This window comes from Leucopleurus acutus, assembly GCF_964270905.1.
Source record: "Leucopleurus acutus genome assembly, chromosome: 1".
NCBI lineage: Eukaryota > Metazoa > Chordata > Mammalia > Artiodactyla > Delphinidae > Leucopleurus > Leucopleurus acutus.
In genome coordinates, this window is record NC_139142.1 from 151,012,016 (window position 1) to 151,037,837 (window position 25,822).

At 40.1% G+C, this 25,822-nt stretch overlaps 1 protein-coding gene across 2 annotated transcripts in view; it reads left to right on the plus strand.

Moving 5' to 3' along the window:
• Positions 1 to 9,902: 9,902 nt before the first annotated feature.
• Positions 9,903 to 25,822, plus strand: part of GABRG3 (gamma-aminobutyric acid type A receptor subunit gamma3) — a gene marked incomplete at both ends in the record, with an annotated part of 621,394 nt that continues 605,474 nt past the window's right edge. For both annotated transcript variants that reach the window (XM_082846300.1, XM_082846301.1), the window contains 2 exons: positions 9,903 to 9,955; positions 15,010 to 15,158. In XM_082846300.1, the coding sequence (XP_082702426.1) occupies positions 9,903 to 9,955; positions 15,010 to 15,158 (202 nt within the window). The remainder of the gene's footprint in view (positions 9,956 to 15,009; positions 15,159 to 25,822) is intronic.

Genomic DNA, 25,822 nt, shown 5'->3' on the forward strand with positions numbered 1-25,822 from the left:
AGGGTAGAAGTATAGTGCACAAATGTTAAATATCATGACAGAGCAGAAAGAATTGTACTGATAAGAGGAAGAAGGAGAGAGAAAGGGGAAAATGAAACTAGTCCATTGACTGCTGTAGAGATAGTAGGTAAAAGTCAGAGTAGGGCATTCAAAACAGCCAAACTATCGAAAGGTTAGACAAGAAAAAGTATTACAAACACCAGAACAAAAACACAAAACTCCTTGTACTCCAAAAATGAAATCTAAAAAGAGCAAAGAAGACACACTATACAGAGAAAGTTGAGACCTTGTACCAAAGTAAGTCTTATTGTAAAGGTAAAGGACTTACCTCTTCTATCAAAAGGAAAATATTTTCAAGTAGGTTCATAAAGCAGAACTAAACTCTATGATACAGAAAAAACACACACAAAAGCCAGTGATCCAAAAAGGCTAAATATGAAGGTATCAGCAAAGATATACCAGGCAAATGAAAACTAGAAGAAAGTAGAGTTTGAAATCCTGACATTGAGTATGGTAACATTTAGGCATAAAAAGATTAAACATGACAAACCACAATGCAAAGCAAAGATACAACAGTTAGAATACCTAGAAATACACCAAAAATTGTGACCATAACCCATGCAAAGTAGAAACTACAGAAGATGAAAGGAGACTGATATAAACGCATACACATTTAAAAACTTTAATATTAGGACAAAATAAGGCAAGAGAACAAAAAGTAAGCAAAGATTAAAAAAAACTAAAAATAATGGTGTAGGTCTTATGATGTATTTTGACATTGCATGCTCATAATTGATAATAGACTTTCTTCTCAAATACACTGGGACCAGCCACAAAATTAATCACATATTAAGTTACTTAGTGATATTAAGAAATATTAGTATATTTATAAAGTAGAAGGTTCATAAGTAACACTCTGATGATAAAAGTAGAAATTAAAAACAAAATTTTGAAAAGTCTCTTCTAACTGGAAATTTAAAAATTCTTCTATTAATTAACACAAGGATGAAGGGAGATGCAGAAATTGTCAAAATTTCTAGAAATCAAGGGTAATTTAAAATTACACATAAAAATCTATGGGATACATTTAAGGCACATCAGAAGAAAATTCATATTCTTAAACACATATCAATACAAATGAAGAAAAAGCAAAAAAGGAATTAAATTCCCACTCAAAAATCTAGAAGTAGAACAATGAAATAAACCAAAAGAAAACACAAGGTAAGTAAAATAAAGACAAAAGCAGAATTTAATTGTATATCACATATAAAAACAGTAGATCTAACTAATGAATCAAAACTCTGGGGATTAATAAAATGAATTATACAAGCCACTTAAGAAAAAATAGGGGAACGTACACAAAATAAGAAACAAATTACATATACAGAGAAAACCAAAATGAAGTCACGAAAGACTACTTAGCACACCTTTATTCAATAACATTGAAACATAGATGAAATGGACAATTTCTTGGGGAAATTTCTTGCTGAAATTGACTCCATTAGAGATAGAAAGTTAAGGTTAATTTTCCATGGAAGAAAAAAGAGAACTTTATCAAGAAACTTCTACACATACACACACACATGCACACGCACACGTACACACAAAGAGCCCAGATGTCTTCACAGGGGAATTCTACTAAACTTTTGGAGACCTTAGAATCCCAATTTAAGTAAATTGTTTCAAAATGTAGAAAATGAAGAAAAACTTCCAAGTTTATTTTCAACTGTGTAAGAACTGTTCAATATCAGGAAATTCAATAATATAATTCAGTTATTAATCACCTATGGGGAAAATCATTTGAGTAACTCTATTGTTGCTGCAAATATGATAAATTTCAATACCCATTTCTGATTTGTTTAAAAAAAACTTCAAAATAATTATTTATGGGTATCTCCTTTCTCCTCCTTCTGTTTGTCTCTCTCTCATTGATACCCTAGAGAACTTTCTACTGTAATTTGGAATAAGAAATTTCCTCCACTACTTCCTCTATTCTTTAATTAATTAATTAATTAGTTAATCTTTGGCTGCATTGGGTCTTCGTTGCTGCGCACGAGCTTTCCCTAGTTGCAGGGAGTGGGGACTACTCTTTGCTGGGGTGTGCAGGCCTCTCATTGTGGTGGCTTCTCTTGTTGCAGAGCACGGGCTGTAGGGCACACGAGCTTCAGTAGTTGCAGCACACAGGCTCAGTAGCTGTGGTGCATGGGCTTAGTTGCTCTGCGGCATGTGGGATCTTCCTGGACCAGAGCTCGAATCCATGTCCCCTGCGTTGGCAGGTGGATTCTTAACCACTGTGCCACCAGGGAAGCCCTCCTCTATTCTTTAACATCATACTTAAAGTATTAGCTACTGGAATTAGACAAAGGAGGCATACTGGAGGCATAAAACTGGAGGACGTTGAAATAAATCTACCTCTATTTGTAGATAATGTGATAATAAACTGGAAAACACTAGAGAATCAATGATCAATTAACTCAAACATCAAGGGAATTCAGAAAGCAAGCAGGATATAAAAATAATATAAAAATAACAAACGTTTATATGCATGAATAATAACCAATTAGAGGACACTGTGGAAGAGAAAACACCATTTACCAAAGAAATAAAAAGATAAAGTTCTTACAAACAAACTTAACAAGAAATATTAAAACCTTATATGAAGTACTCATGAACAAATAGAAAAAATATTTCTTGTTATTGTAAAGGACAACTGAACATCATAAAAATGTCAATTCTCCTTAATTTATCCATGTAATAGAACTCCAATAAAACATTAAAAAAGTTTTTTTTTCTGAGGCTGTACAAGTTGAGAATAATGTTAATCTGGAAAAATTAATATGTGAGAATACTTGAAAATACTGACCAAGAAAACTAGGAGCTAACACTGGCCCAAACAGATATTAACACATAGTACAAAGTGTTTATAATTAAAATGGTTATACATATTAGTAGTAAAGCAGCCACTAGAATTAAATGAAAATTCAAAACCAGATCTAGGTACATATAGAAATTTAGTATATGATAAACTATTTAAATCATTACAGCAAAGTTGAACTTTTGAATAAGTAGTGTGGGTAGATCTGGATAACCATCTGGAAAATGTCAAAATAGCATCATGAATCACATAATACACAAGAATGCACTCCAAATGGATTAGAGATATAAATGTAAAAAATGATCAGAATAAATCATGAGTGAATTCTTTTATAACTTGAGTGTAGGGGGAAGGTTTACAACTATGTATTTAAATTGAGATGCAATAAAATACTGATAAATTTTACTACAGAAAAGTTTTTAAAATTTGCGTGATGCAAAAAATAACAAGCAAATCAAACGAAAAATGACAAGTAGGAAGAAACTATTTGCAACATATACCATGGGAAAATATAAATTCTCAAAATTTGAGGACAAGATATGAAGAAATCTTATAGAAAAATGTGCAAAGGGCATGAAAAGATAACTTGCTAAAATATAAAATGGCCATAAACATTATAAAATGTTCAATATTACTCATAACAGGAAAAATGCAAATTAGAACTATGTTGAGATACCATTTCTCACCTCAGTTCAAAGCAATGATATTTTAATACAGTTAGATCATGTTTTCTAAATATTATTTTTAATTAAAAGAACAAGGGAGAAAGTATGGATTCAAGGGCTGAGAAAAAGAAATTATGAGTGAGCCTGGAAAATCTTGTACAAGAAAGTAAGGACGTGCTCAAAAATACATTGGAGATATGCTAAAAGGAGTCAGGTGTCAGCTTGAAGCGGCCCCTACTGTCTAAATCTTGGATAACTTGAGAATAACAGTAAATAAGAACAGTAATGGACTAAAATGTATTAAGTAAGACAAAAAGTCATGAGTCCATACTAAAAATAGTAAGAGAGGAAGAGGGAAAGTGCTTCCTCACAATATAATACCAATTCATAAATGCAGAAGAAACAATCGAGTTAGCAAATCTCCATTTTACAACCAGCAGGCAAGAATCACCAATGAAAGCTAAAACTAAAATGGTTAAATATTCTTAAAGAGCTCCCTCCAAAGAATATTTAACAATATAAAATGAAAAAAAGCAACTTCACAGGGGAGAAGGCTGGCAGTTACCAACTTAACCAAGGGATCAACATGACCCATAGTAGGACAAATCAGCATTATGTGCCCCCGACGTGATACTCTGAGAAAAGCAACATTACTTATATCATATCTCTGCCAAAAATACATAACCTGAATCTGATCAGGAGGAAACAGCAGATAGACTCAATCTGAGCTGCATTCTACAAAATCACTTTCTGCTATGGATATTGTCACGATGTTATGAAAGACCATGAAAGGCCAAGGAACTGCTCTAGATTAAAGGCACACTAAAAGGTCACAATAACTGACAATAATTGTGTCATCTGAATAGGATCTTGGACTATGTGGGGGAAATACTAAAGATGTAAATGGACCAATTAACAAAATTGCTGTAGATTATACTATATGGAAATTTTTGTATTATTTTTATACATTTCTTTTTAAACTTGTGAATATTTCATATTAAGTAGTTTTCGAAGATTGGGGAAACTTTACAAGCTGACTTATATGGAAATGCAAAGAGCCTAGAACAGCCAAAAGAATAAATTCAGAGTACTAAGAAATAAATATTAAGAACAATTTTAAAGTTATAGAAATAAAAAAAAAACATGGTAATGATGCAAGTTTAGACAAATAGATCAAGAGAACAGAGCTCAGAAAAAAATGCATTCATATATGGTCACCTGATTTATATAAGTTGAGTGGTAAAAAGATGGTGTTTTAAATAAATCATGCTAGAGAAATTGGTTATATCAGTATGGAAGTAAATAAACATTGACTCATAAATAAAATCACACACTAAAGTTAATTAGAAATGAAACCTAGACCTAAAAGGAGCTTTCTTATTAAAGCTTTTAGAAGAAAACATAGTAGACTATTTTTATAACCTCTGGGTAGGCAATGATTTGTTAAATAGGATGCAAAGCAATAATGTTAATAAAAGACACTATTTGCAGAAAGTAAAGCCAAGCCATCAACTGAGAGAAGCTATTCATCACACACATTAAAGGACTCATATCAAGAATACAAGAAGCTTCTATAAACAAAAAGAAGACAAACAGCCTAGTTTAAAAATGGGGAAGAGACTTGAATGATACTTCGTAAAAGAAGATATTTTAATGGCTGGCAAGACTTTGAAAGGAGCTTAATGAAATTAAAACCAGAATGAAATATCAGAATGGCTATAATCAAGAAGAATGACAAGGCCACATTTCACGGCTATGTATGGAGCTAATACAGAGCCAATAGGTGGTAATAGATACAGCTACTTTGGAAATCTCTTTAGTAATGTTTATGATCACTAAACATACACCTTCCCTGTGATCTAAAAAATTTTTTTAGTCAGATAACCAAGAGAAATCAGCACATATGCCCACCAAAAGACATGTACGAATATGTTCATGTCAGCTAAATATTGTGTACTATACTGAATACCACAGTGAAATACCACGCGCAGAATAGGAACTAATGGATGCCTGCTACCTGCAGCAACATGGATGCATCCGGACCACATTATGTAGGATGAGAGCCAGCAGTTACATAGAACACACTACACGAGTCTATGTGAGATTCAAGAGCAGGCAAAACCAGTCTGTTGTGATGGAACATGGAATAGTGGTTACCAGGGTCGGTGGTGGCAGTGAAGCTAGCTCAGCACCCGGGAGGGGGCACCAGAAAAATGTTCTGTATCTTAATCTGGACAATAGACACATGTTATTCTTACACATGTGGTATATACATACGTAAAAATTCACTGAGCCATACTTTTAAGATGAGTGCATTTTGTTGTATGTGTATTATCCCTTGATAATAAAATTATTTAAAAGTTGAGAAGAGAGTTTTTTTTTTAAACCACGAAACATCATTATACAATTCAGAAGTAAAGTTTTGAGAGTGGAGGAGATTTTATTCAAACAGAAAACCCAGAAGCAATGAAGAATAAGATCAGCTGATGCAGCAGTTCAGTTTTATTCAGCACCACATCTCGCTAGTTCCTACGCGCCTGTAGGAGGTGAAGTGAGGCCAGGCAAGGAATTCTGAGAGGTATTTCTTGAAGAAGCCGCAAGAGGATCCCTAGCCCAGGCAGTCAGTCTCGCCGCCCACTCGGGCTCCCTCCCTCCTCCTGCCAGACGCAGCGGCCAGCCCAGGTCTTCTTGGGAAACCTTGAGTCTGAATCAAATGTCAGCCCTCGAAACAAACAGCAAGCATAGCTAGAGGATGTTCGATATTCACAGAAGTGCATGTGCTCCAACCCTTACCTGTTTCTTAGGTTACTTTTTATTTACCCTTTCCTGAGAACTTGGGGAATGGAATGCAAATGCCGGGCGCCAAGTGGAACCGAACTGTCAGCTTCCCTACTGCTAAAGATGGAGAGGACAGAGGCAAAAAATAAAATTAAATTAAAAAGGAGAGTGAGTACTGCGCATGCTCCGTAAAGCATTTCTTTCCCCTCCCCGTTCCCTCCCTCTCTCTCTATTTGCTTCCCCCACCCTCCCTCGGTCAAGCTGGGCCAGGCAGGAAAATAAGCCAGAAAGCTTTTCTTTTGAAGATTCTAGATTCTTGACCTTGAATTTTGCTTTCACACTTCTGCCCAGAAAGCTTGCTTTGAATATGCCTTTCCTCAACTCATTTAGCTTTAAAAAAATAAAATAAAATCTTGTTCCAGGCAGCACCATGGGAAGGGGGGCTTTCTATGGTAAAATGTTCAACTCTATGAAGTTGACCCACTAAGTCTAATAAATGGGGCCAAGTACCAGAAGAGATCATGCTACACTCATTCATGATAACAACAGATTGAAAATATGCAAGAAAGGAAAAGACTAAACAACAAAGGGATGTAAAAAGAACATCACATTTTCTTTCCCACTGTTTGTGTTGTAAAAACTTCATTGGACAGTTCTCACTATACTGATATTTTGCAAAAACATTTAAGTATCAGTCTGTTCTATTACAAACAACTTGTAAGCATTTGTACGCATGCTCAAATAATAAAGAATACAGCAAGGAATCTGAAACTTTGCTCGAAGAACCAAACAATAAATGTTTACTGAGCTCCTATTCATCTGAGAAGTAGTATGGCATAGTGATTAAGAGATGTTGGAGCCTGCTACCTGGGTGTTAACTCCCAGTCCTCAACCTCCTAGCTGTGTGATCTTAGGGAAATGACTTAACTTCTCTGTGTGTTTTCTCCATCTTTGAAATGGGAATAGTATCGTGAGAGTTAAAATTAGTTCATTTATATAAAACTTTCACATTAGCCCTGGGCCCCTATTATGTTATCAATGTCTGTTATCTTACCCAAGTTCCTATTACTGTGTTTAAAATTGAGGCATAGATGAATTGTTTCTTTTTACATGCAGTTTTCTTGCAGCGCACATAAGAAGTATGTGGAGACTTGACATATTTCTATAAGCAATTAACTAATGATAAGTCATCATCTAACTGATTTTTAAAAAAATAAATTTATTTATTTATTTTTGGCTGCATTGGGTCTTCATTGCTGCGCATGGGCTTTCTCTAGTTGCAGTGAGTGGGGGCCACTCTTTGTTGCAGTACGCGGGCTTCTCATTGCGGTGGCTTCTCTTGTTGCGGAGCATGGGTTCTAGGTGTGCAGGCTTCAGTAGTTGTGGCATGCAGGCTCAGTAGTTGTGGCACACAGGCTTAGTTGCTCCGCAGCATGTGGGACCTTCCCCGACCAGGGCTTGGAACCGGTGTCCCCTGCATTGGCAGGTGTATTCTTAACCACTGCACCACCAGGCAAGTCCCCATCTAACTGATTTTTAAAGTGCTCAGTTGCAGTGTGGGATAGAGAAAATGAAAGATTAGGACAGAGTATGATAAAGGCTCATACTCCCCTGAAGCTGGGAGAAGTGTTAAAGGTGTTGAAAGTGGCAGAATGTAGGAATGTTGGAAGTCTTCTTTTTTTTTTAATATTTTATTTATTTTTATTTTTTACATCTTTATTGGAGTATAATCGCTTTACAATGGTGTGTTAGTTTCTGCTTTATAACAAAGTGAATCAGTTATACATATACATATGTTCCCATATCTCTTCCCTCTTGTGTCTCCCTCCCTCCCACCCTCCCTATCCCACCCCTCCAGGCAGTCACAAAGCACCGAGCTGATCTCCCTGTGCTATGCGGCTGCTTCCCACTAGCTATCTACCTTACGTTTGGTAGTGTATAGGGTAAGCTGTGACAAAGAGAGAGAGAGGCATGGAAGTCTTCTTAGTGTCAGGACCTGAGTGAGCGAGCTGTGGAAGGCAGGGGAGGATGTCAGAAGGAGTCCTGGGAAGAGATGAGCTGGAGCGAGCTCAAGGCGACACAGAGACAGATAGAGACAGGAAGATGGCAATGCAAAGAAGGCCACAGCTCCACTGTTAATATATATATATCCTCATCACTAACAACTTCACTCTACTTCATGACCACGTTCATGTTGTTGAACCCAGAAATAAGAGGGAAACACCATGCAATTTTCAACTTATCCTTGCATATATCCTGTGAACAAAGCTGTTTGACAATATATTAAAGAAACATCACATCTTTATAATTCTATGAATAGTAGTTCAAAATAAAAAAATACTTAATAAGAACTATCTTTTTTTCTCCAATATAAAAGCCAACTTCTGAGTGGATGTACTCTAAGGTACTCTGACACTGTAATTCTTATATGGTGAAAGACTAACATTCTTAATGATTATTACTAATGAAAACATAAATGCAATTTTCAGTCTGTGAGTCTTTGAAAAGCTATTGAATGAAGTGCGCTTCATAGTTCAACCACATGGAACGTCTTTTGCTCTTTTATCTAGGTAGGGATCTTTGTCTCCTACCTTCAACACCCTTTTTCACCACTGCTGTTTATTGGTATATATTAGTCTCTCTGTGTGCGAAAGGTACACATCGGGGGTGCTTTTTCCCAAATACTCCCCAGCAAGCCACTTTTCCTTGCAGAATCTCAACAGTGTGCGGAAGGGGTTCAGTCGATTTAGCACAACGTGTGCGAAGGAAGGGCTTCTCAGCAGACCGTCTCGCTCCTTCGCCAGGGCGCCTAGGTAGGGACGCTCTGGGAGGTCAGGGAGCGCGGAGAACCGCTACCTAGTGTTGAATTGCGGGGAGGAGGGCATCCCGTCGGGCTCGAGGGCTCTTTTCGGACTACCGGGTGCCTATTCCGGGGCCCTCCCTCAGGCTCCCGGAGGTATCCCTGAGCCTCCCCGCCCCCGCCCCCGCCGGGCCCCGCCCCCTTCCTGGCTCAAACTACGGGTCCTTTCAAACCTAGCTTTCTTCGCCTCGCGCATTGTCAAACGTAATTGGGGGAACTCCACCCAGCCGGGGCCTCCTCGGAGTCGCCGCCAGAGTAGCGGCCGCCTCCCCGCCCCCACCCCGGAGCGCACGGCGGCCGCACAGCGCGCGCAGAGCCCACCGCCCTGGCAGCGGCGCGCGGCGCGGCTCGCGGCTCAGGGCGGGGTGGGCTGCTGCGGGCCGCGGGTCTTCTGGGCCAGGGACTGCCCGCGCCCACCTGCTCCCGCCTGCTGGCTGCGCGGACCCGGCGCCGGTGCGCGGGCGGGGGCTGTGCGCCGCGGGGACCGGGTGTCCCGCGTGAGCCAGGCGGAGCAGCGCACAGACCCGCCGGCCGTCGGGGGCGCGGCCGGCCTCCAGAGCCCGCACCTGTCCCGCCGCGGCGGCCCGGCACCCGAGTCGCGCCACGGTCGGCGACATCGGAGGCAGCGAGGGCACGGAGAACCGGCGGAGGCGAGGCCCGCGACCCGAAGGAAGCCGCGCACGGCCCGAGGCCTCGGACCCTGAGCCCCACGTTCCACGGCACCATGGCCCCAAAGCTGCTGTTGCTCCTCTGCCTGTTCTCGGGCTTGCACGCAAGGTAAGTGGCGCCCGGGCTCCGCATCTCCGGAGGCTCCGAGACTGGAGGGAGGGCGGCGGGGGACGCTGTCCCCCGGCCCCAAGTCGCCGGCGCGCCCCGCCGTCCGTCGTCTGGGCTGCGGCATATCCTGCCAGGGCCGCGGGGAGGAGACGGGAAGTCGGCCGGCACCCTACCTGTCCCATCTACCCCGGACATGGCCATCTGCCTCTCCGGGCTGGGCGACTGCAGCCTTCTCTGCAGCCTGAAACATGGGGACTCTGAGATTAATGGGCTCTTCTCCTGAAGCTTTTAGGATCTGGTGGTTTTAAGGTGTTTTGAAAACCAACATCATAGGGGAAAGCCTGTGTCTACCTCCTACCCCTCCCCCAAGTGTTTCAGCGCTGTGCGCGCGCGCGCGCGCGCGCACACACACACACACACACACACACAGCACACACACAGCACACACAGCAACATTCTGTATCATTTTCATCACTGAAATTTCCCAAGACCCAGGAGTTACGGTTTCCTACCTGCCCAGTTTAAACCGGTCTTTGTGAGGAGCAGCCGGGCTGGAGGCAGGTGGAGGAGGACTGGGGCAAGGTGGACAGCTGAGAGCCCTGCTTCTCAGAAAGGATTTTCTTCCCAGGTCCTGCGAGCACACGCACAGTACACATATGCACCCCTTCTACATGAGCCACTTTCACACACGGGAGCATGCACAAACCTACCCCTATAAAGCAAGCATGTTGAAATTGATAATGTTTTCTACCTAGTAACTGTAAGAAATTACCTCACCATAGATACCCCAACCTTCCTCCCAGGACACCAACCACCTAATGGGAGCTTAGAAATGCTCCAGGAAGAGATGAAGATGGCTTATGAGGGTGGAAAGACAGTGAGACCAGAGGGGTTAAACACTGTTGCTGTGAATATAACTGGAGATTCTGGGTTTGGTTCCTTTAATTCTGTCTCGGGCTAGATCTGTAGCCCAGAACTTGAAGACTGCCCTGTGCTTTACAAATTAGAGCAGCTCCCTTCCTCCCACCCCGCTCACCACCCCAAGAATCTCAGGGCATCCCTACCCCCAAAACACTTTTGTTTTGACACCATCTTCATTTCCTAGATCTGGGAGCTAGAAAACTAGAGAGCCTTCCTGTGGGCTATAAGCCCTGCAGTTGTTAGCAGGCAATACCTGGAGGTCTTGCATGTTCATTCACATTTGTGAAGTACCAAAGAACTAGGAAGGTACATTAACAAATCCTACAAGACGTGAATGTGAATGGGTCATAGTTCTCCCTCCCTACCTTTGACAGATCCTGAGGAAGAAAGTCCTGGCCCTCCCCACCGCACACTGCTGGTCTTTGCTAAGAGTTGAGAGTGAGAAAGGCAGATTGTGTGTGCTGGGGAAGGCAGACTCATGGCAGCTCTTCCAATCAGGCTGCACACTCCTTGGGCCTTCAACTGAAGTTTCTTCCTGTCTAAGGAGCTAGCTGGGAAGGGAGATGGGAGTGCACTCTCTGAGGTTGATCATGCCTGGATGTATCTCTTTTTAGAAGCAGACAACACCAGGCACAATGTGGAGGTCCCAGGTCATATACAGATCTGAGGTTATATCTAATCGACCTTCCTATTGCCACCGACTGGATGCAGTGACCTGAAGTTCAGGGTTAGATAATCAGCTGTTTATAGATACATGTTAGAAGGAAACCCGCTATTGTCTTCATTACTTTATGTGCTTAGTAGGAAGGTATCTGGGTGTCTAACTTGAAGTGCTCAGGTGTCTAGGGATTCCCAAACACACATACAATCTCTGGGGATTCTTCATCCTTTCATTTTGCCAAGGCAGGTGTAACAACTTTAATATGTTCTATGTCTGGGTTGATTCCATGGCCTTGATAATAGAGGTTGCATATCAGTTGAAAAAATCCAAGTTTTAAACTAATTTTATTGCTGTATACCTCTCCTTTGAAAGTGTCTTTGCTCTTTGAATGGGTTTTACAGACATGTAAAGTAATCTGATGTCCAGCATCACCTTTCAAAACTGTTATTAAGTCTGAGAGGGTTCTCATTTGCACTCTGGCATGCCTTCCTGGTGTTGAAGAGCCCTAGAGAAGGCTCTGACAGTTGTGCTCCATGGTGATGGCTTGGCAGCTCCGTGGAGAGAAAATAACCCATTCTGACACCTATGGAGGAGCTTATTCTACATTAAAACACATTAAGTCACACCTGGACCTTGGTGATACCATAAGCGGATGGCTAACTGCTTTCTGAGGTTTAGGAGCTCCTTTTTATGTTTATAGATACATCCAACTTTGTCTCTGCCCTTGTAGCTGAAGAGAATGTGTAAGACGTGAAAATACTATATGATGGCTGAGCTGTCACTACATCACCAATTTGTTTTTAAGAAAAATGTAATGATGGTGTTTAGGACCCAACAATCCTGATAACATAACACTGATGAAGATTATATATAACCCACTTAGAATTTAGAAAAATAGAACATTTTTGTTTTATTCACGTTCTGGTGAGTCCCTGAGATTGGGTTTTCATCAAAGGGAGGATTTTCCTTTGGGCTGGTGGTCCGGCACTAGCACTGGGAAGCTTCGATTTCATTCTCTGAAGTCCTGCAGCAAACTGACATGGCATCAAGATTGGGAGGAGCCCAGTGTCGGCCCAGAGCATCGCTGCCTGTGTGCTGCCCGCTGTCCCCCCCAACCCAGCCACAGAGCCACGAGTGTCCCATTTTTACCTCCCGAAGGGGAAGGGGCAGGAGAGGATGCTGCAGCTGTTCCTTTCTTTGTCTCCTCCCTCACCTACACTGAGCTAAGAAGCTTACGCAATTTCAGGAAAACCCTCTCATCACCACTTGACTGCTAGAGGGAGAATTAGTCTCATAATACCTGTTATTGACATAGCTCAAAGTATTTTTCAGAAACTAAGGCTGTGTATACAGAAAACTGATGAAGAGTTAGTGTGCTCCTTCTGTGAACATATGAGTGTTGGGGCAAGAGAAGATACAGAGCATGGAGAGCATGGTCTGGTCTGTGCTGGTGAGCTGTCTCTGGGGATGAGGGAGGGGAGGGGAGGGGAAGAGACAGACAGCAGAGGAAGAGAGGACCGCACTGTGGGCAAGTTGGAAGGAGTCCTGAGGATGCTGTATGTGATCCTGCCCAGGTGATCTGTCTCTCTGTCCATAGTCTCCCAAGTGTTTTTGCTGTGGACTGAATTGCCAGGTCCTGTGGGCAATGGTTGGCTCCCAGCAATCCATGTCCTGCAGAACCTGCTTCCACCCACTTTTTTGTAAGATGATAAAATTAACATTCCTGACAATATTCCTGATAAAATAAAATATTCTGCATTTAAAATTCTGTAGTGTTATTTATAAAACATCAGGCTTACAAATAATGAAATGAAGTATATCAGTTCTTGAATATGTGTCCCAAATTTTACAAGTTCCTATTGATGGTGAATATTCAGTGTGAAAAAAATCCACAGCAACTTATAGTTCCTATGGATGATTTATTCTAAACTTCCAGTCAAGAAATAGAATTATAGTTTAATATCAGCCAAGGAAAAAATTAAAAGATGTCAATCTTTGAGATATATGCCATATACTTATTATCAAAACTTCATGTAAGTGTATATATTCATATAGGACTAGACTGACACTGTTCTGACACTGTTCTGACACACTGACACTGTTCTAGTTAACACTCATAAAAAGACTCATGTACATATGACACATACATAGATTATATAGATGTTATATATTATAGTTACATGTTATAATATATTATGTAAGTATATATATATGATTCTGAGGCGTTAAACAAAGTAGAGATAATAAACTTTAAAAAGTTTATTCTTTTCATTTATTTCATGTTCATTACAGATAATTTAGACCATTCTAAAAACTAACTTAAAGACATACGTCCCAGAACACAACTGCCCTGACATGTTGTTGCCATTTTGGCTGCCATCTGGGAAGCTAATCAGAAATGAGCTCATACTCAGGACAAATAAACCTCAATGCAATTTTCTGTTCTATATTTTGTTCTCTTTTGTGAAGAAAAAAAGTCATTACGGTGCACCCACTGACAAGCCATAAAGGAAGAAGGTTGCTTGTTTGTGTGATGAGCTTTTTTGCCCTGGTAAATGGCAGGCCCCCTGGAAGTGCTACTTTGAAGAGAAGACTCTGCTCTTTTCAGGCCTGGATGGCTGTGTTGCTGAGATGGCCTCACTCACTAAGGAAGCTAGCTTGTCATTTTGAGACCTCTCCATTCGAGTACTCCTGTGAGCATGTATCACCCAGGAGAGACACCTGTCAGGCTCAGCCCTGCTCAGGAGAGACTCAGATATGCTCAGCATTCATTTGGACACATTTATTAAAGGGCCAAATGGTAAAGACATATTAGAAAGGTTTTAATTTTTAATGTCTGTATTAGCCTGCTCTGTAAGAGATGAATCAGTTTGTGTGGTAGGAGGCATGTAAAATCACCAGAGGGTGTTTACCAACCAATATCGCTGTTCGTTGGCACCCCACATGGGTGCTGGCCAAGCATACCACCTCCTCGTATCCCTGTGTCTGCCTAGACCAAAGGTGCTAGTCTCCATGAGAAGCACAGAGTCAGATTCAACAATTTTCAGTGAGTGCATTCTGAAGAAGCTGTTCTTACCTTCAACTAAAATGAGGTCTTGGCAGTGGGGAGTGGAAACAGCAAGATGTTTGTGCCTTGACCTTCAGAGGTTCTCAAGGTTGATCCAAGGAAGGCTGACTCTGCTGGTTGGCCTTCATGCATTGAGTTATTATGATGTCTATGGTTTAACATGGACATGGAATCATTTTGTGACATTTAATGAAAACATCATGCTATGTTAATAGTACTATCATTCTTGTTGGATTCTTATTTGTGTTTTGTTTTACTTTTTTAATTTTAGAGATAATCTATTGGTTGGGATGAGTGTACTAGGGCCTTTCTACCTATTTCAGTGGTGCTTGGGTGAGCCAAAGCTTGATACTTCCTGGAGCCATTGCTACAACTTATATGTCATACTTTGTGCCATAATTACAGATCCAGAAAGGTAGAAGAGGATGAATATGAAGATTCTTCATCAAACCAAAAGTGGGTCTTGGCTCCAAAATCCCAAGATACAGATGTGACTCTTATTCTCAACAAGTTGCTGAGAGAATATGATAAGAAGCTGAGGCCTGATATTGGAAGTGAGTGTTGATGTTTGTTATTCCAGTAGGAAACATACTGTAATATATTTTTAAAGTTTTTATTTTAAATAATTATAAAGTCACAGGAAGTTGCAAAGGTAGTGCAGTCACACAATTCGTGGGTATCTAACCAGGAGTTGACATTGGTACAGTGTGTGTACGTGGCTCCACATCATCTTGTCATATGTGAATCTGTGTAATGACCACTATAATTGAGACGCAGAACTGTTTTATCACCATGAAGATTCCCCTCCTCCAAAATTTCTAACCCATCAGCCACTAATTTGGTCTCTATTTCCGTATTTTTGTCATTTTGAGAATGTTGCGTATGTGTACTCATTCAGTACGTGACCTTTTGAGATTGGCTTTTCTTCCCTCAGCAAAATGATTTTGAGATCCATTCAAGTTGTTGCCTGTATCAGTAGTTTGCTTTTCTTATTGCTAAGCAATCTTCCATGGTATGGATAGACAAAAGTTTGATTAATGTTTATTGAGGAACATTTTGGTTGTTTCCAGGTTTTGACTATTACAAATAAATGACTGTGTGCATTTGTATGCAGGTAATTTGCATGGACATAAGATTTTATTCTCTGGCATAAATGCCCAGGAGTACGATTGCTAGGTCCTATGATAAATGTTGGTTTAATTATTTTTAAGAAACCGTCAAACTCTTTTCCAGACTTTCTGTACTATTTTCTATCCCAACATCACTATGTGAGAGATCTTCACCAGCAATTGGTATTGTCACTATTTTTTATTAACATCTTTATTGGGGTATAATTGCTTTACAATGGTGTGTTAGTTCCTGCTTTATAACAAAGTGAATCAGTTATACATATACATATGTTCCCATATCTCTTCCCTCTTACATCTCCCTCCCTCCCACCCTCCCTATCCCACCCCTCCAGGCAGTCACAAAGCACCGAGCTGATATCCCTGTGCTATGCGGCTGCTTCCCACTAGCTATCTACCTTACATTTGGTAGTGTATATATGTCCATACGTCTCTCTTGCTTTGTCACAGCTCACCCTTCCCCCTCCCCATATCCTCAAGTCCGTTCTCCAGTAGGTCTGTGTCTTTATTCCTGTCTTACCCCTGGGTTCTTCATGACATATTTTTTTCCCTAAATTCCATATATATGTGTTAGCATACAGTATTTGTCTTTCTCTTTCTGACTTACTTCACTCTGTATGACAGATTCTAGGTCTATCAACCTCATTACAAATAGCTCAATTTTGTTTCTTTTTATGGCTGAGTAATATTCCATTGTATATATGTGCCACATCTTCTTTATCCATTCATCCGATGATGGGCACTTAGGTTGTTTCCATCTCCGGGCTATTGTAAATAGAGCTGCAATGAACATTTTGGTACATGACTCTTTTTGAATTTTGGTTTTCTCAGGGTATATGCCCAGTAGTGGGGTTGCTGGGTCATATGGTAGTTCTATTTGTAGTTTTGTAACGAACCTCCATACTGTTCTCCATAGGGGCTGTACACATTCCCACCAGCAGTGCAGGAGTGTTCCCTTTTCTCCACACCCTCTCCAGCATTTATTGTATCTAGATTTTTTGATGATGGCCATTCTGACTGGTGTGAGAGGATATCTCATTGTAGTTTTGATTTGCATTTCCCTATTGATTAATGATGTTCAGCATTCTTTCATGTGTTTGTTGGCAGTCTATATATCTTCTTTGGAGAAATGTCTATTTAGGTTTTCTGCCCATTTTTGGATTGGGTTGTTTGTTTTGCTGTTATTGAGCTGCATGAGCTGCTTGTAAATTTTGGAAATTAATCCTTTGTCAGTTGCTTCATTTGCAAATATTTTCTCCCATTCTGAGGGTTGTCTTTTGGTTTTGTTTATGGCTTCCTTTGCTGTGCAAAAGCTTTGAAGTTTCATTAGGTCCCATTTGTTTATTTTTATTTCCATTTCTCTAGGAGGTGGGTCAAAAAGAATCTTGCTGTGATTATGTCATAGAGTGTTCTGCCTGTGTTTTCCTCTAAGAGTTTGATAGTTTCTGGCCTTACAGTTAGGTCTTTAATCCATTTTGAGCTTATTTTTGTGTATGGTGTTAGGGAGTGATCTAATCTCATACTTTTACATGTACCTGTCCAGTTTTCCCAGCATCACTTACTGAAGAGGCTGTCCTTGCTCCACTGTACATTCCTGCCTCCTTTATCAAAGATAAGGTGACCATATTTGCGTGGGTTTATCTCTGGGCTTTCTATCCTGTTCCATTGATCTATCTTTTTGTTTTTGTGCCAGTACCAAACTGTCTTGATTACTGTAGCTTTGTAGTATAGTCTGAAGTCAGGGAGCCTGATTCCTTCAGCTCCATTTTTCGTTCTCAAGATTGCTTTGCCTATTCGGGGTCTTTTGTGTTTCCATACAAATTGTGAAATTTTTTGTTCTAGTTCTGTGAAAGATGCCAGTGGTAGTTTGATAGGGATTGCATTGAATCTGTAGATTGCTTTGGGTAGTAGAGTCATTTTCACAATGTTGATTCTTCCAATCCAAGAACATGGTATATCTCTCCATCTATTTGTATCATTTTTAATGTCTTTCATCAGTGTCTTATAATTTTCTGCATACAGGTCTTTTGTCTCCTTAGGTAGGTTTATTCCTAGATATTTTATTCTTTTGTTGCAATGGTGAATGGGAGTGTTTTCTTGATTTCACTTTCAGATTTTTCATCATTAGTATATAGGAATGCCAGAGATTTCTGTGCATTAATTTTGTATCCTGCTACTTTACCAAATTCATTGATTAGCTCTAGTAGTTTTCTTGTAGCATCTTTAGGAGTCTCTGTGTATAGTATCATGTCATCTGCAAACAGTGACAGCTTTACTTCTTCTTTTCTGATTCGGATTCCTTTTATTTCCTTTTCCTCTCTGATTGCTGTGGCTAAAACTTCCAAAACTATATTGAATAACAGTGGTGAGAGTGGGCAACCTTTTCTTTTTCCTGATCTTAGTGGAAATGCTTTCAGTTTTTCACCATTGAGAATGATGTTGGCTGTGGGTTTGTCATATATGGCCTTTATTATGTTGAGGAAAGTTCCCTCTATGCCTACTTTCTGCAGGGTTTTCATCATATGTGGGTGCTGAATTTTGTCAAAAGATTTCTCTGCATCTATTGAGATGATCATATGGTTTTTCTCCTTCAATTTGTTAATGGTTTATCACATTGATTGATTTGCGTATATTGAAGAATCCTTGCATTCCTGGAATAAACCCCACTTGATCATGGTGTATGATCCTTTTAATGTGCTGTTGGATTCTGTTTGCTAGTATTTTGTTGAGGATTTTTGCATCTATGTTTATCAGTGATATTGGCCTGTAGTTATATTTCTTTGTGACATCCTTGTCTGGTTTTGGTATCAAGGTGATGGTGGTCTCGTAGAATGAATTTGGGAGTGTTCCTCCCTCTGCTCTACTTTGGAAGAGTTTGAGAAGGATAGGTGTTAGCTCTTCTATAAATGTTTGATAGAATTCCCCTGTGAAGCCATCTGGTCCTGGCCTTTTGTTTGTTGGAAGATTTTTAATCACAGTTTCAATTTGAGTGCTTGTGATTGGTCTGTTCATATTTTCTATTTCTTCCTGATTCAGTCTTGGCAGGTAGTGCATTTCTAAGAATTTGTCCATTTCTTCCAGGTTGTCCATTTTATTGGCATAGAGTTGCTTGTAGTAATCTCTCATGATCTTTTGTATTTCTGCAGTGTCACTTGTTACGTTTCCTTTTTCATTTCTAATTCTATTGATTTGAGTCTTCTCGCTTTTTATCTTGATGAGTCTGGCTAACGGTTTATCTATTTTGTTTATCTTCTCAAAGAACGAGCTTTTAATTTTATTGATCTTTGCTATTGTTTCCTTCATTTCTTTTTCAATTATTTCTGATCTGATTTTTATGATTTCTTTCCTTCTGCTAACTTTGGGGATTTTTTGTTCTTCTTTCTCTAATTGCTTTAGGTGCAAAGTTAGGTTGTTAATTCGAGATGTTTCCTCTTTCTTAAGGTGGGCTTGTATAGCTATAAACTTCCCTCTTAGAACTGCTTTTGCTGCATCCCATAGGTTTTGGGGTGTCAAGTCTCCATTGTCATTTGTTTCTAGGTTTTTTTAATTTCCTCTTTGATTTCTTCAGTGGTCACTTCGTTATTAAGTAGTGTATTGTTTAGCCTCCATGTGTTTGTATTTTTTACAGATCTTTTCCTGTAATTGATATCTAGTCTCATGGCATTGTGGTCGGAAAAGATACTTGATACAATTTCAATTTTCTTAAACTTACCAAGGCTTGATTTGTGACCCAAGATATGATCTATCCTGGAGAATGTTCCCTGAGCACTTGAGAAAAATGTGTATTCTGTTGTTTTTGGGTGGAGTGCTCTATAAATATCAATTAAGTCCATCTTGTTTAATGTATCATTTAAAGCTTGTGTTTCCTTATTTATTTTCATTTTGGATGATCTGTCCATGGGTGAAAGTGGGGTGTTAAAGTCCCCTACTCTGATTGTGTTACTGTCGATTTCCCCTTTTATGGCTGTTAGTATTTGTCTTATGTATTGAGGTGCTCCTATGTTGGGTGCATAAATATTTACAATTGTTATATCTTCTTCTTGGATCGCTCCCTTGATCATTATGTAGTGTCCTTCTTTGTCTCTTCTAAGAGTCTTTATTTTCAAGTCCCTTTTTTCTGATTTGAGAATTGCTACTCCAGCCTTCTTTTGGTTTCCATTTTCATGGAGTATCTTTTTCCATCCCCTTACTTTCAGTCTGTATGTGTGTCTAAGTCTGAAGTGGGTCTCTTGTAGACAGCATATATATGGGTCTTGTTTTTGTATCCATTCAGCCAATCTGTATCTTTTGGTGGGAGCATTTAATCCATTTACATTTAAGGTAATTATCGATATGTATGTTCCTATTCCCATTTTCTAAATTGTTTTGGGTTCGTTTTTATAGGTCTTTTCCTTCTCTTGTGTTTCTTGCCGAGAGAAGGTCCTTTAGCATTGTTGTAAAGCTGGTTTGGTGGTGCTGAACTCTCTCAGCTTTTGCTTGTCTGTAAAGGTTTTTATTTCTCCATCAAATCTGAATGAGATCCTTGCTGGGTAGAGTCATCTTGGTTGTAGGTTTTTCTCCTTCATCACTTTAAATATGTCCTGCCAGTCCCTTCTGGCTTGCAGAGTTTCTGCTGAGAGATCAGCTGTTAACCTTATGGGGATTCACTTGTGTGTTATTCGTTGTTTTTCCCTTGGTGCTTTTAATATGCTTTCTTTGTATTTAATTTTTTGACAGTTTGATTAATATGTGTCTTGGCCTATTTCTCCTTGGATTTATCCTGTATGGGACTCTGTGTGCTTCCTGGACTTGATTAACTATTTCCTTTCCCATATTAGGGAAGTTTTCAACTGTAATCTCTTCAAATATTTTCTCAGTCCCTTTCTTTTTCTCTTCTTCTTCTGGAAACCATATAATTCGAATGTTGGTGTGTTTAATGTTGTCCCAGAGGTCTCTGAGACTGTCCTCAGTTCTTTTCATTCTTTTTTCTTTATTCTGCTCTGCAGTAGTTATTTCAACTATTTTATCTTCCCGGACACTTATCCATTCTTCGGCCTCAGTTATTGTGCTATTGATCCCATCTAGAGTATTTTTCATTTCTTTTATTGTGTTGTTCATCATTGTTTGTTTCATCTTTAGTTCTTCCAGGTACTTGTTAAATGTTTCTTGCATTTTGTCTATTCTATTTCCAAGATTTTGGATTATCTTTACTATCATTATTCTGAATTCTTTTTCAGGCAGATTGCCTATTTCCTCTTCATTTGTTAGGTCTGGTGTGTTTTTGTCTTGATCCTTCATCTGCTGTGTGTCTTTCTGTCTTCTCATTTTGCTTATCTTATTGTGTTTGGGGTCTCCTTTTTGCAGGCTGCAGGTTCATAGTTCCCATTGTTTTTGATGTCTGTCCCCAGTGGCTAAGGTTGGTTCAGTGGGTTGTGTAGGCCTCCTGGTGGAGGCGACTAGTGCCTGTGTTCAGGTGGATGAGGCTGGATCTTGTCTCTCTGGTGGGCAGGTCCACGTCTTGTGGTGTGTTTTGGGGTGTCTGTGGACTTATTATGATTTTAGGCAGCCTCTCTGCTAAAGGGTGGGGTTGTGTTTCTGTTTTGCTAGTTGTTTGGCATAGGGTGTCCAGCACTGTAGCTTGCTGGTCGTTGATTGAAGCTGGGTGCTGGTGTTGAGATGGAGATCTCTGGGAGATTTTCGCCATTTGATATTATGTGGAGCTGGGAGGTCTCTTGTGGACCAGTGTCCTGAAGTGGGCTCTCCCACCTCAGAGGCACAGCACTGACTCCTGGCTGGAGCACCAAGAGCCTTTCATCCACACGGCTCAGAATAAAAGGGAGAAAAAGTAGAGAGAAAGAATTAGTAGAAGTAGGAAGAAAGAACAAATGAAAGAAAGAAAGAAGGAAAGAAAGAAAGAAAGAAAGAAAGAAAGGAGGGAAGGAAGGAAGAAAGGAAGGAAGAAAGAAAGAAAGAAAGAAGAAAAGAAGGAAAGATAGAAAGACATGAGGGAGGTAGGGATGGTGGGAGGGAGGAAGGAAGGAAGGAAGGAGGGAAGGAAGGAAAAAAGAAAGAAAGAAAGAAGATAAAGTAAAATAAAATAAAGTAAAATATAATCAAAGAAAAAAAAACAAAAAAACGGACAGATAGAACCTTAAGACAAAGGGTGGAAGCAAAGCTATACAGGCAAAATCTCACACGGAAGCATACACATATACACTCACAAAAAGAGGAAAAGGGGAAAAAATCATAAATCTTGCTTTCAAAGTCCACCTCCTCAATTTGGGATGATCTGTTGTCTAAAGGAGGGAAGGAAGGAAGGAAGGAAGGAAGGAAAGAAAGAAAGAAAGAAAAAGAAAGAAAGAAAGAAAAAGAAAGAAAGAAAGAAAAGAAAATAGTTATTAAAATTAAACTTAATTATTAAGAAAAAAATTAAAACAAAAACAGATGGATAGAACCCTAGGACAAATGGTGGAAGCAAAGCTATACAGACAAAATCTCACACAGAAGCATACACATAAACACTCACAAAGAGAGGAAAAGGGGAAAAAATAATAAATCTTGCTCTCAAAGTCCACCTCCTCAATTTGGGATGATTCGTTGTCTATTCATGTATTCCACAGATGCAGGGTACATCAAGTTGATTGTGGAGCTTTAATCCACTGCTTCTGAGGCTGCTGGGAGAGATTTCCCTTTCTCTTCTTTGTTCTCACAGCTCCCAGGGTCTCAGCTTTGGATTTGGCCCCGCCTCTGCATGTACGTCGCTGGCGGACATCTGTTTCTTCTCAGACAGGACGGGGTTAAAGGAGCCGCTGATTCTGGGGCTCTGGCTCACTCACGCCGGGGGGAGGGAGGGGCACAGAGTGCGGGGCGAGCCTGCGGCGGCAGAGGCTGGCATGACATTGCACCAGCCTGAGGCCCGCCGTGCGTTCTCCCAGGGAAGTTGTCCCTGGATTCCGGGAATCTGGCAGTGGCGGGCTGCACAGGCTCCCCGGAAGAAGGGTGGGGATAGTGACCTGTGCTGGCACCCAGGCCCTTTGGTTGCAGCAGCAGCAGCCTTAGCATCTCCCGCCCGTCTCTGGGGTCCGCGCTTTTCGCTGCGGCTCGCGCCCGTCTCTGGAGTTCCTTTAAGCAGCGCTCTTAATCCCCTCTCCTCACGCAGCAGGAAACAAAGAGGGAAGAAAAAGTCTCTTGCCTCTTCGGCAGCTCCAGACCTTTTCCTGGACTCCCTCCCGGCTAGCCGTGGTGAACTAACCCCTTCAGGCTGTGTTCACGCAACCAACCCCAGTCCTCTCCCTGCTCTCCAACCGAAGCCCGAGCCTCAGCTCGCAGCCCCGCCCGCCCCGGCGGGTGAGCAGACAAGCCTCTCAGGCTGTTGAGTGCCGGTCGGCACCGATCCTCTGTGCGGGAATCTCTCCGCTTTGCCCTCCGCACCCCTGTTGCTGTGCTCTGCTCCGCGGCTCCGAAGCTCCCCCCTCCGCCACCCGCAGTCTCCGCCCGTGAAGGGGCTTCCTAGTGTGTGGAAACCTTTCCTCCTTCACAGCTCCCTCCCACTGGTGCAGGTCCCATCCCTATTCTTTTGTCTCTGTTTTTTCTTTTTTTCTTTTGCCCTACCCAGGTATGTGGGGACTTTCTTACCTTTTGGGAGGTCGGAGGTCTTCTGCCATCATTCAGTAGGTGTTCTGTAGGAGTTGCTCCACGTGTAGATGTATTTTTGATGTATCTGTGGGGAGGAAGGTGATCTCCGCGTCTTAGTCTTCCGCCATCTTCCCCTCCGCCTGTCACTGTTTTTTGTTTTAACTCCTCTAATAGGTGTATGTCCAATAGATTGATATCTCTTTGTGGTCTTAATCTACATTTTCCTAATTGTTAAATATTCTTTATGTGCTTATTTGCCAATAGTATATCCTCTTCATCAAAATGTCTCCTCATATTAGTTGCCCATTTAAAAATTGGATGATTTTGTTTTATTTATTTTTCTACTGCTTTGTTAAGAGTTCTTCTTGTAGTCTAGATATGATTCGTTGGCCAGATGTAGTTTTCAAATTTTTTCCCTCATGTAGCTTTTCTTTTCATCCTTTTAACAAGATCTTTCAAAGAGGAAAAGTTTTTAACATTGAGGAAGTCCAAGTTACTGATTTTTAACTGTTTTATGGAACATACTTTTGGAGTAATGTCTAAGAACTCTTCATGAAGCCCTAGTTCCTGATTTTCTCCTGTTTTCTTCTAAACGTTTTATAATTGTAGGTTTTACATTTAATTCATTATCAGTTTTGAGTTGTTATAAAAAATCAAGGTGTGAGGTTTAGAGCTAAGTTTCTTTTTCTTTTGCTCATGGATATCTGGTTACCTTATTACCATTTGTTGAAAAAACTATCCTTCCACTTTGAATTATGTTTGCACATTTGTCCAAAGTCAGTTGGCTCAACTTCTGTGGGTTGTTTCTGGGATCTCTATTTTCTTCCATTTATCTATGTGTCTATCACTGTGTCAGTACCCACAGTCTTGATTGTTACAGCTATGTAATATGCCTTGGAATTGGGTGGAAGTAATTCAACCTCTTTATTTTTTAAAAATATTTTATTTATTTTTGGCTGTGTTGGGTCTTCGTTGCTACGTGCAGGCTTTCTCTAGTTGCAGTGAGCGGGGGCTACTCTTTGTTGTGGTGCGCGGGCTTCTCATTGTGGTGGCTTCCCTTGCTGCAGAGCACGGGCTCTAGGCATGCAGGCTTTAGTAGTTGCAGCATGTGGGCTCAGTAATTGTGGCTCGTGGGCTCTAGAGTGCAGGCTCAGTAGTTGTAGCTCACGGGCTTCGTTGCTCCACAGCACGTGGGATCTTCCTGGACCAGGGCTTGAAACCATGTCCCCTTCATTGGCAGGTGGATTCTTAACCACTGTGCCACCAGGGAAGTCCTCAGCCTCTTTATTTTTCAAAATTATTTTAGCTCTTATAATACATATTTTTCATATGAATTCTAGAATTATCTTGTCTGTATCTACAAAAATATCTTGTGTTAAATCTTTATATCAATTTGGGAAGAATTGACATCTTTACTATGTTGAGTATTTTGATCCATAGACAGGATATGTCTTTTCATTTATTTAGATTTTCTTTAGTACCTTACATTCAGTGTTTTACAGTTTTTAGTATACAAATTCTGAATATATTTTGTTAGATTTGCACCTAAGTATTTCATGGTTTTGGAGTGCTTGTAAATGGTACTGTATTTTAAAATTTCCTTCTTCCTGTGTTCATTGCTAGTATACAGAAATATGGTTAATTTTTGTAAGTTAATGTTGCGTCCTCTGACTTGCCAAGCTCAGTAGTTTTAGGAAGTTTTTTTGTTTGTTTGTTTTTGATAGGTTACTTGGGATTTTCTATGTACATCATCAGGTCTCCTGTGATTGAGACTTTTATTTCTTGCTTTCCCATCTGTATACCTTTTATTATTATTTTTCTTACCTTGTTGCACTGGCTAGAACTTCCAATGCTACATGAATAGTAGTAGTGTGAGTGGACATCTTGCTTTATTCTGGATCTTAGAGGAAAAGCATTCAGTCTTTCACAATTAAGTGTAATGTTAGCTAGAGATATTTTATATATATTTTCACCAAGTTGAGAAATTTCCCTCTATTTCTAGTTTTCTGCGAGAATATTTTATTTTGTCATGAATGGGTGTTGAACTTTGCCAAATACATTTTCTGGATCAGTTGATATGATCATGTGATTTTTTTTTTTTTTTTTACACAGCTAATATGGTGAATTACATTGGTTGATTTTCAAATACTGAACCAGCTTTGCATCCCCAGGATAAACCACACCTACTTATCATGTTTAATAATACTCTTTTTTGAAAACTTTTAATATATTGCAGTATTCTATTTGCTAATCCTTTATAAACCTTTTAATATCAGTGGGGCCTATAATAATATTCCTTGTTTCATTTCTGATATTGGTAATTTGTGTCACCATTCTTTTTTTCTTTGTCATCTTGCTAGAGGTTGGTTCCATTGACCTTTTTGAAGAACCAACTTTTTGTTTCATTATTTTTCTGTATTGCTTTTCTATTTTCAATTTTATTATATTTTGCTATTTATCTTTATTATTTACTTTCT